General features: G+C 48.7%; 1 protein-coding gene across 4 annotated transcripts in view; it reads right to left on the reverse strand.

Moving 5' to 3' along the window:
- Positions 1–5,726, reverse strand: part of LOC105472114 (ankyrin repeat and FYVE domain containing 1) — a 95,994-nt gene extending 90,268 nt beyond the window's left edge. For all 4 annotated transcript variants that reach the window (XM_011725095.3, XM_071082171.1, XM_071082170.1 and 1 more), the window contains exon 1: positions 5,640–5,726. In XM_011725095.3, the coding sequence (XP_011723397.1) occupies positions 5,640–5,649 (10 nt within the window). In that variant the 5' untranslated portion in view covers positions 5,650–5,726. The remainder of the gene's footprint in view (positions 1–5,639) is intronic.
- Positions 5,727–11,528: the final 5,802 nt, after the last annotated feature.

Here is an 11,528-nt window from a genome sequence, read left to right on the forward strand (position 1 = left end):
TTGGTCCATGAATACCCAGGACATGGAATGTTTTCCCCATGTTACTTGGGTTGTTGTCAAAAGTATTTTTCTGATCAAATTCCATCAAGTTAATAAAAGTTTTTGATAAATTTTCTGTTCAATATACTATTTACAAAAAAAAACCTTACTTTTTTTTTCAATTTTTACTTTTACTGAGGAAAAGAAGTGGAGAGTGATTTTAGAGGAGACTCCAGAGAAGGACTGCACGCCAGGGTGAAAGGATCAGGCACTGTGGGAAAAGCATCAGGCGCTGTGGAAAAAGGCTCTTCCTGTGCCTGAGAAATATCCTAGGATCCCGACAGCTACTTGTGAGCTACAGATGATCCCCCTTTTAAAGCTGAGGACACTGAGACTGAGAGCAATTACTTGACTTGCTTATGATCATAGCTTAAACTAGGATTTAAATCCATGTCCAGCTGCAGAGTCGGAGCTCTTACACACTACATTTTATTTTATTTTATTTATTTATTTTTTTTTTTGAGACGGAGTCTCGCTCTGTCGCCCAGGCTGGAGTGCAGTGGCCGGATCTCAGCTCACTGCAAACTCCGCCTCCCAGGTTCCCGCCATTCTCCTGCCTCAGCCTCCCGAGTAGCTGGGACTACAGGCGCCCGCCACCTCGCCCGGCTAGTTTTTTGTATTTTTTAGTAGAGACGGGGTTTCACCGTGTTAGCCAGGATGGTCTCAATCTCCTGACCTCGTGATACACCCATCTCGGCCTCCCAAAGTGCTGGGATTACAGGCTTGAGCCACCGCGCCCGGCCCATTTTATTTTATTATTATTATTTTTTGAGACAGTCTCTGTTGCTCAGGCTGGAGTGCAGTGGCACAATCTTGGCTCACTGCAACCTCCACCTCCCAGGTTCAAGTGACTCTCCTGACTCAGCCTCCTGAGCAGCTGGGATTACAGGCATGCACCACCACACCTGGCTAATTTTTGTATGTTTAGTAGAGATGGGGTTTCACCATGTTGGTCAGGCTGGTCTGGAACTCCTGATCTCAAGTGATCCGCCCACCTCGGCCTCCCAAAGTGCTGAGGTTACAGATGTGAGCCACGGTGACCGGCCTTAAACATTATATTTTAGTTGCTAAAACAAAAATGGGCAGGATGAAAAGTAGGTTAGGTAGCTCTTAGCAGACTTGTTATCCAGAGCATAATAAAAGCTGGACCAGCCAGTTTGCTTGGCAAGAAGTTAAGGATGTATCCAGGTAACTTTTCTTGATGGCTAGCAGGTGATGCTCGAGAAATTCATACCTTCCTTCAACCACAGCCATGATTCTAAGCTGGGAGACACAGGAGTGAGCAAAACAGAACAAGTTCCTGCCCTCATGGGGTTTTTATTCCAGTGAGGGACGCCCTCTAATGAGATGACAACTGAACAGGCACCGAGTGAATAAAGTGGGTCAGCTCTGTGGAGAAGCAGTGGAGGACTGTTCCAGGCCAAGGGAACTGCAAGGACAAAGACGCAGAGGTAGCAGCATGTTGGGCACGCACAAAGAACAGCAACAAAGTCAGTGTGGTGGGGCACAGTGAATGAAAGGAGGAAACAAGCTCGAAGTGTTAGGTGGGGCCCACACCCTGTTAGTACTTAAAGGTCATTGGGAGAATTGGAATATATTTTAAGATTACGGAGAACTGTGAGAGCTGGGCAATGAGGGGCAGGAGTATTAAGAAGAGTGGGGGAGACATGATCTGATTGATGTCTTAAATGAAACACTAGAAACTGTATGAAATTAGAGTGTGAGAAAGCAAAATCGAGGCAGAAAAGTTAAAAGCAACCTTTTAATTGGAACCTTTTGAAGTAGTTCACTTGGGTTACAAAGGAAGCTTAGGGCTGGGAGTGGTGGCTCACACCTGTAATCCCAGCACTTCGGGAGGCCCAAGCAGGTGAATGGCTTGAGCCCAGGAGTTCAAGACTAGCCCGGACAACATCGCGAAACCCCAACTCTACAAGAAATACGAAAATTAGCCGGATGTGGTGGCACGCACATCTGCACTCCCAGCTACTTGGGAGGCTGAGGTGAGAGAATCACTTGAGTCTGGGAGGTGGAGGTTGTAATGAGCTGTGATCACGCCACTGTACTCCAGCCTGGGTGACGGAATGAGATCCTGTTTCGGGGAAAAAAAAAAAAGTACCACAAACGAAGCTTAGATTAGCAGGACAGCTACAGAGATGTAGAGATGGGAAATAAAAACTAATTTTACGACAGACTTTAGCTAAATATATATGGTCAAATCCATAGTCATGGATAGATGGAAGGAAAGAAGGTTGTCCTCTAAACAAGTCACATAAGAAGCTGTACACTCAGTCTCTCAGGAATTCTGTTTACTATTCCTAGGCACTATCTCCCACATTCTCACACAGCCAACCAACCATTATCAGGGAAGTTCCCATAGTGTGTTTACAGATCATTCAAGTTATATGACACAGATATCTGCTATTTATTTATATTTAAATACGTCTCTCCAAACAAGCATAGCAGGCTCTGAGAATCCTAAAGCACAAGCAGGATTAATATCCCACAAACATTTTCTACCTAATCTTGTCTTCCTTTGCATAGCTTCAGGTTAATGAGCTAAATGGCCCAGAATGCCTCCTAGTTGAAGTTTGCAACATTGTTTCTAAAAAGCTTAAATCCCGGCCGGGGGCGGTGGCTCAAGCCTGTAATCCCAGCACTTTGGGAGGCTGAGACGGGCGGATCACGAGGTCAGGAGATCGAGACCATCCTGGCTAACATGGTGAAACCCCGTCTCTACTAAAATATACAAAAAACTAGCCGGGCGAGGTGGCGGGCGCCTGTAGTCCCAGCTACTCGGGAGGCTGAGGCAGGAGAATGGCGTGAACCCAGGAGGCGGAGCTTGCAGTGAGCCGAGATCCGGCCACTGCACTCCAGCCTGGGCGGCAGAGCAAGACTCCGTCTCAAAAAAAAAAAAAAAAAGCTTAAATCCCAACAAAAAGTTGGGACACAAAAAAGGTAAAAGAAAAACTGGCTTACATCTGCAATCCCAGCACTCTGAGAGGCCGAGGCGGGCAGATCAGCTGAGGTAGGGAGTTCAAGACCAGGCTGGCCAAGATAGTGAAACCCCATCTCTACAAAAATTAGCCGGGCATGATGGTGGGTGCCCGTAATCCCAGGTACTTGGAAGGCTGAGGCGGGAGAATCACTTGAACCCGGGAGGTGGAGGCTGCGGTGGCCAAGATTGCGCTATTGCACTCCAGCCTGGGCAACAGAGTGAGAGGGAGGAAGGGAGGAAGGAAGGAAGAAAAACTGCAAAGTCAGAACTTCATGACTGCTTACCTAGCTATCCCCCTGCTAATTTAACCCTGAAAGGATGTCTTCTTCGTGTGTTTAAGGAGAGATACCCCACTGACGGGATGTCTCTCAAGGCACTTGCCAGATGATGAGTATGGATGATGAGCATGCTGACTCAACCTGCATGAGCTCCTCAGGGGTTGGAACCCGACTGCAAAGCACAGCAGGGGGTCAGTAAAGCTCCTGAATGAAAAACCAGCCGCCCTCCACAATCTCAACCTTGCTACTGTATTCCCAAAACACTGAACTTACCTTCCTAGTGTAAAAGCGCCAGACTACCCATTACCTCACAGAAGACCTTCCTGAACCTTTCTACCCACCTCACTCCTGTGAGGAACAGCTATTTGCTGTGTACAACAACATTCTGCGATTGACCCAAAAAGTAACGTCAGAGAATGTCTTAGGTTTTCGCTCCTTTTCTTACTCCCCTGCTTTCACCTCAAGTTTCCCCTCCAGGAATATGGCAGAAAAAGCAAAGACAAAAACTGGCTGCCTGCTAAGCGCAATGGCTCATGCCTGTAACCGCAGCACTTAGAGAGGCCAAAGCGGATGGACTGCTTGAGCCCAAGAGCTGGAGACCAGTCTGGGCGACATAGTGAGACAGGATCTTGCTCTGTCGCCCAGGCTGGTGGAGTTCACTGCAACCTCTGCCTCCCGGATTCAAATGATCCTCCCACCTCCCTAGTATTACTGCTGGGACCACAGGCACCCGCCACCATTCCATTCACTCCAGGCTGGAGTGCAGTGGCACGATCTCAGCTCACTGCAACCTCCGTTTTCCGGGTTCAAGCGACTCTCGTGCCTCATCCTCCCGAGTACCTGGAATTACAGATACGTGCCACCACACCTGGCTAACTTTTGTATTTTTTGTAGATACGGGGTTTCGCCATGTTGCCCAGGCTGCTCTTGAACTCCTGGCCTCAAGCGATCCTCCCACCTCGGCCTCCCAAAGTGCTGAAATTACTGGTGTGCGCCACCACACCGGGCCAAGCCCTTGTCTACACACACACAGACACAACTTTTTAATGAGCCGGGTGTGGTGGCGAGCGCCCGTGGTCTCAGAAAGCTGAGGTAAGAGGATCGCTTGAGCCCAGGAAGCTGAAGCTGCAGTGAGCCGTGACCAGGCCACTGTACTCCAGCCTGTGGGACAGAGCGAGACCCTGTCTCAAAACACACACCCCGCCCCCCAAAACCAACTGGGTGCCAGTGCCAGCTATCTCTGTAACTTTGCCTAAATTCCTTTATCAATAACGGGCAAATATACACACACGCCAGGCCTCCTTCACGAGGTTATCTAAAGTCTAATGCAAATGAAAAAAGCCGACCAACTGTCACGTGCTGCCCAAATCTAAGATCCATCAAGAGACAGGTTCATTCAAAGCTCAAAACCAACAGGACAAGTCGTGACCAAGCACAATGCAGTCACTCAATAAACAAAGGTCAAATAAGGAATATTCTTCTCCAATAACGGTGTAAAGAGGAGAACCACGCTGCCCAGATACAACAACGTCGCTGCACGATTCCTGACAGGTAACTCCCCATCTCTGGGCCTTCTTTCCCCCTACGTGTACAATAAGGCTTTGACAATGAAGGCTTCTAATTACTGCTACATTAAGAGAGGCAGACTCTGAGAGACCAGAGTGCCTTAACCTGCAATGTCATGAGAAGTGCACCAGATCAGAGGGTAGGCACTGGACTGGGAGGCAAAGGCACAGAGGTCTGGTTTGAGCAGCCCTCTTGTGAGCAGTGTGACCTTGGCCAACTCCCTTCCCGCAAACCCCTTCCTCCCGTCTTCATCTGTACGCCTGGCCTGAAGGCAGGGGCTGCTGCGGAGCCGGAGCCGCCAGTGCGCCCGCCTGCTTGACCCCAGCCCGAGGAGTCCCACGCTCTTCCGCAAGCAAGGGATGGACCCCTTCCGGATGCAGGACGTGCCAGGACAGCAGTTTCGATTTCCTAAGGAGAAGGCTTACTTCCCCCGGCGTCCCGGCACCGCCGGCAATCAAGAGCCTCCCCTGCTGCCCTCCGGGCCCCGCGGCTGCACGCTGCACCGGCACGAGACCTGCCAGCCCCGCTCCGCAGCCGGCCGCAGTCCCGCGGGGTCGGTATCGCGGGAGGGGCGTTGTCATAGGAACCGCGCTCCGGACCCCAGCCCGAGCAGCTCAGGACAGGCTGCACAGAAAGGCTCGCGAGACCCGCGGAGCCCCCATGCAACCACGCCCGGCCTTCCCCTCCCAGGGCAGCTTCTCCCGGCCAGCAGCGCCCCCACAGCTCCGCGTCTTCCCGCGCGGCTCCACAAAAAACCCTACCTTCCGCCATGTCTGGCCCGGCACTGCCTGCAGCCTCGCGAGAAGTGCGCGGCTCAGCCGGGGCGGTGCGGAACGGAATCACCAAGTCTCGCGAGAATCATGGGAGGCGCGGCAAAGGGCGGAGCCGAGGGTAGGAAAGGGGTGAATGAAAGTGGAGGGGGATGCTGGGCTCTGGGGGAAGCGGAGAGCCGGGTTTATTTTTACCGGGTGTTTTTGAGGCTCGAAATTTATTGAGCACTGACTGAGCCCTGTCATATTCCACATCCTTGGCAGGGCACCGAAAAGGATGACGCAACGAATGCAGACGACTCCTCGGAGAAGCTTGGCAGTGAGAGGGGTCAAGAGAGGGGGTTTGTTGGTCCTTAGCTTGTAAAGATAGGAGAGGCTGGGAGAAAGGAGCCAGTGGAGAGGTGCCTGGGGAGGTGGGATGCTCGGCAGGCGATGCAGAACTCAGGAAAACTGATTAAATTTGGCCTCGAGGCGGGTCACCTGTTATTCCACTAAAACGTTAGGAAACAAGAACATGCGTGCAGATATATAGGGGAGAAGAAAATCAGGGAGATCGTTTGATGACATCGATTTTATGGGTGAAGTTATGAGACAAGGAAGGAGACCAAGAAGAGCGAAGAAACTTTGGAAGAGGACGCTGAAGTTGGAAGGCCTGGTTTCAAATGCCTCATGTATGTCTTGATGGATCACTTTTTTCTACAACTCAGCCACCAGGCTGCAGTAGCAGATACATTGAATTCTAGCATTTGTCCAGGGCTTGGGATTGTATTGCCCAAAATAAATTGAGGGTGCTATGAGACGACAGCCCAGGCCATCAAACATGGGATGCAGACTGGCTAGGGACTGACGGAGGAGCCACGAAACTGCAGGTCTCTAATAATTGAAGGCCAGTGCAGTGCAGGCAATGTTGTGAGAGCTTGGTGGTTATAGTAGCAAACAGGTTCATAGTGAAGTAGCACTAGGAGATGATAAAAGTCCAGGACAGGCCGGGCCTGGTGGCTCATGACTGTAATCCCAGCACTTTGAGAGGCTGAGGCGGGTAAATCACCTAAAGTTCAGGAGTTCAAGACCAGCCTGGCCAACATAGTGAAACCCCATCTCTACTAAAAATACAAAATTAGCCGGGCATGGTGGTGCACGCTTGTGATCCCAGCTACTTGGGAAGCTGGGGCAGGAGAATCGCTTGAACCTGGGAGGCGGAGGTTGCAGTGAGCCGAGATTGTGCCACTGCACTCCAGGCTGGGCAACAGAGTATGACTGTCTTTAAAAAAAAAAAAAAAAAAAAGTCCAGAGCCACAGAGGACTGAAGTGGAAGTGAGAAGCCAGGAAAATTAGATGTTGGGATTTAGAGGTAGGAAAGGAAAGGAGCTTCAAGTGCTAAAATCTTTGGCGAATATGGGGAGGACTAACTATATGATTAGTTAGACAATTGCAGAATGGAGGACTAAACAGTAACATAGCTGAATAGAATGAGACTTTTCTTGCTTTTCTTTCTGTTTTTTTTTTGTTTTTTGTTTTTTTTTTTTCCAGAGATGGAGTCTCTTTGTTGGCCAGGTTGGTCTTAAACTCCTGGTCTCAAGCAATCCTCCCACCTCAACCTCCCAAAGTACTGAGACTACAGGCATGAACCACCATGCCCAGCCTGGCATGAGACCTTTTCAAAAAAGACTTTTACTCAAGGAAGAATCAAAAGAATGCATCGATAGTTCAGGATTGCCGGGAAAGTGGTGGCCTTGGAGGACAGCCAGGAGTAAGAGAGAAAAGGTTGGAAGGAAGGATCTGAATTAGCTATACTTGGTGGTGTAGGCTTTTAGTTGTTGCTACTTGGGAGGCTGAGGCTGGAGAATCGCTTGAGTCCAGAACTTTGGGATCGCAGTGAGCTGTATCCTGCCGCTGCCACTGCAGCCTGGGTGACAGAGCAAGGCTCTGTCTCTAAAAATAAATAAGAAAAAGAAAAGAAATTTTAAAAGAAGGATCTGAAAACGGAATAAGAGTGTCAGAAACAAAAGGGAGGCTTTTTTTTTTTTTTTTTTTTTTTTTTTTTTTGAGACGGAGTCTCGCTCTGTCTCCCAGGCGGGAGTGCAATGGCGCGATCTCAGCTCACTGTAAGCTCCACCTCCCGGGTTTACGCCATTCTCCTGCCTCAGCCTCCAGAGTAGCTGGGACTAGAGGCGCCCGCCACCTCGCCTGGCTAGTTTTTTGTATTTTTAGTAGAGACGGGGTTTCACCGTGTTAGCCAGGATGGTCTCGATCTCCTGACCTCATGATCCGCACGCCTCGGCCTCCCAAAGTGCTGGGATTACAGGCGTGAGCCACCGAGCCGGGCCGAAAGGGAGGATTTAAAGTTGGAGAAGCTTTAGGTACTGTTAAGAATAAGCATTAGTGGGTAGTGAGGTGCAGTGGAGGAGGAATTTGGAGCTTAGATCATGGAAACATCGAGTCAAGCACTAAATTTTTGAGGAAGGATAGGAATTCTGGCTGACAGGTACCTGGGAGATGAGAGACGGTGTTGAAATGTGTAAGCCTTTTTGTTGTGGCAGGAGACGAAAGGCGTGAAGATGGTATGAGTCAGGGAGGTGCTTAGAGGAACTGCACTGAGCAAGCAACACTGAGACAAAAAGGGTGGGGGAGAACTTTCCAGGCTCCATGGAAGGGCCATCGCTCAAAGCATCCCTCTCTGTTGAGAATGGTTTATAGGTGTGCCCCACGGTGAGTCTTTGGGGCCTTCAGAGTGGCCAGGCAGGCCAGGCTCCTCTGGATGCAAGCAGCCTCATCTTTTTGTTGTGGAGTACCCTGCAAATATTGCCTGGGCCATAACGTAAAAGCGACATGGAAGTTGTTGTAAAGTACCGTCACTGCTGACTCCCGATTTTGCGTGATGACCATCATCACCTCAGCAGCACCAGCCTAGGGTCTGGAATAGAGCAGGCGCTCAACATGTTTGATGAGGTGTTTCCACTGCGTTCTATTCTGGGAGTTAAGAGACCTGAGTTCAAGTCTAGCTCCGCAGCTGACTTGCTGTGTTGATGATGGGCAAGTCCTTGCAAGCCGTATGCTGCCTCTCAGATTTTACCTGTTTCCTGAGGAAATGGGACTAGAATCCATGGTTCCTAAAGACCCTCTTTGAGAATTTGATGAAAACCAGAGACCCTTTGAGTAGCACACATGCAGGAATAAACAAACGTGTGCCCTTTCAGAGTGTGCTTGGACTAGATGTCCATGATCAAAGAAGAACTCGCCTGAAGGGACTGCTCACCTCAGGGGCTTGACTGCCTCTTCATCACAACCTCACGCTAAGGAGCCCTCTACCAGAGGTCAAAGTACCCATCTTAGAAATGGCTTAACGGTATCCCTGGGCCCTTGTCTGTTGTTTTTGTTCGTTTGTTTTGTTTTGTTTTTTTGAGATGGAGTCTCGCTCTGTTGCCCAGGCTGGAGTGCAGTGGCGCAATCTCAGCTCACTGCAACCTCCGCCTCCTTGATCCTCACTGCCTCAGCCTCCCGAGTAGCTGGGACTACAGGCACATGCCACCACGCCCAGCTAATTTTTTATTTATAGTAGGTACGGGGTTTCACCATATTGGTCAGGCTGGTCTCGAACTCCTGACCTTGTGATCCACCCACCTCGGCTTCCCAAAGTGCTGGGATTACAGGCGTGAGCCACCACGCCCAGCCAGCCCTTGTCTTTTGGGGGGACTCTTACTGGCCTGTAACCCCAGAGTTACAGAGAATGTAGTAAAGCCTGTGAAATAAAGCACTCGTAGTACTCAGTAAACTACAACACCCACCAGGTTTGGATGGAGCTATAACATTAGCTATAACCAGAAATACAGATGTCTTGAAAAAGCTGAGCACTGGAGCATGGTTCAGTTTAGACCCACTTCAGGTTTTGCAGTCAGATTCAGAGGAACTTAGTGTGGTGGTGTCTCAGGCAAGGTACATGAAGAACAGGAAGGGAACAAATGCTGTTTGCCTTAGCTTCAAGAGCACAGGGGAACAGACTCGGGAGGCAGTGCAGTATTACGGCAGGGCGAGAAGAGGAGGACACCTCCACTGGTACTCGGATGAACTGAGTCAAGTACCAGTGTCGACACATCCATGCTCTCTCTGACCCTAGAAAAGTCAGTGTTCCTGGGCTCTGGTTTCCTGACCTGTGAAGAAGGGCTAATAGCACCCAGTAGGTCAGGGAGGCGGTGGAACTGAATCCCAGCCATGCAACTTGTGTGCTCCACAGCGATGGCAAATTAACCTGAGCCTGTTTCCTCATGAGAAATTATTACTTTGGAAGCTTCTTCTAAGAATGTGACTAAAACCTTTAGGAAAAACACATAGCACAAGCTTGCCACAAAAGAGAGGCTCAACAAAAAGAAAAAACCTGATTTCCAGCGCTCTTGTTGGGAATAAATGGAAGTCACTGTGAACATTGGATACTGCTGAGAGGAGGAAAAAAATCAAGTTTCTTGCCTAGGACTTTCTGTGCTGCTCCTATGACTTTGAATGTGTTTGGTTGCCTTTTGTGAAAGGCTTTTCCTTCAGTTTATTTACCTGTGTGAACAGAATTCAAAATTCTTTCATCATTTCACTAAAGCTCAGGGAGGAGTACCAACTCAACAAGCCAAAAAGCCTAATCCTGCCTTGGCAGCCAGATTACACATATCTGAAACTGACCAGAAATACCATGCCCAGCAAATAATGTGATCTGTGAACTGAATCCTGAGGGTTGTGCGCCTCCCCAAGGCAGAAAGGGTTGAATTTGATAAGGTTGTTATTAGCCCTATCCCATGAGAGGGAGAGGGAGATCCACATCTTTCCTGGAAGCCTAGTGCCTCACATACACCACTGAAAACCTGTTCATTTGCATTTGAAGCAGCATGCGAATAAAACGTTTTGGCTCTATACCTTGAGTAGCTGATTATGTCTAAAACTGATGTAAGTTTGGGGATATTGTCTAGACCCTTCCACAAGTTTATTCCAAATATATTTGTCGAGAATTTGCACTCTGGAAATAACCCCTAATCTTCCCAAAACTCCTCTCGGGGGATTTCCTTGTTTATAATTTAGCTGAATAAGAAGTCTGACTCCATGTTCATTTCTCCGAGTTTGTAAGGAAGAGGCCTTAATAGTCACTAGCGATTTATGTCAAGGACAAATAAGCTTTCAACACCTAACGCTAACTCCGTATGAACTATCTGTAAGGATTCAGGATGAAAAGCTGGATGTTGATATCTTGTGTATCTTGTAAAGAAGGTCCTCTACTCAGTCTTACCTCTTTCGTCAGGAACTTACTAAACGACCCCTGGGCAGATATTGGGGCATTTTCTCATCTGTTTAGAGGACAGAGGTGGTGACTGAGATGTGACAGTTCACATTTGAGTCTGGGTTCCTCACCTTCCAGCTTATCTTTATGGCAGAGCCAGTTGAGGCCAAAGGCAAAATCCCCAATAATGTTCTCATATGTGCTCACCTGAAGGTTCTAAATCACAGTGCACACAGACTCTGAGTTAAAATGGTGCGTGGCCACGTCCTGGAGATCTAAAGAGCATCATCATCAGCTTGGAAGGTAAGCTAACGTCTCCGGTTCCTTCTTTAAAGTCTGTGAAATACGAGGTTTCCCTGTGGTCCCTTTGGCATCATGTGCTGTTTATACAGAAAGAGTCCCACAACTTGCTTTTGAGACCTGCATCCTAAAACCAAAACAGCTCATGATACAGCCTCTAAGTCGTCATTTATTGATTTATAGAGCACCCATCACATGAACGAGGTGCTTTACAATACAGTCAACATCACAACAGAACTCACATCGTTAAATACAATCAACAAATTACAGAACTAAAAAAACTGAAACGAAGCAACATTATGTCAAATTTCAAAGATGCTGAGAAG

The sequence above is a fragment of the Macaca nemestrina genome, chromosome 17 (assembly GCF_043159975.1).
Source record: "Macaca nemestrina isolate mMacNem1 chromosome 17, mMacNem.hap1, whole genome shotgun sequence".
In the NCBI taxonomy this organism is placed as follows: domain Eukaryota; kingdom Metazoa; phylum Chordata; class Mammalia; order Primates; family Cercopithecidae; genus Macaca; species Macaca nemestrina.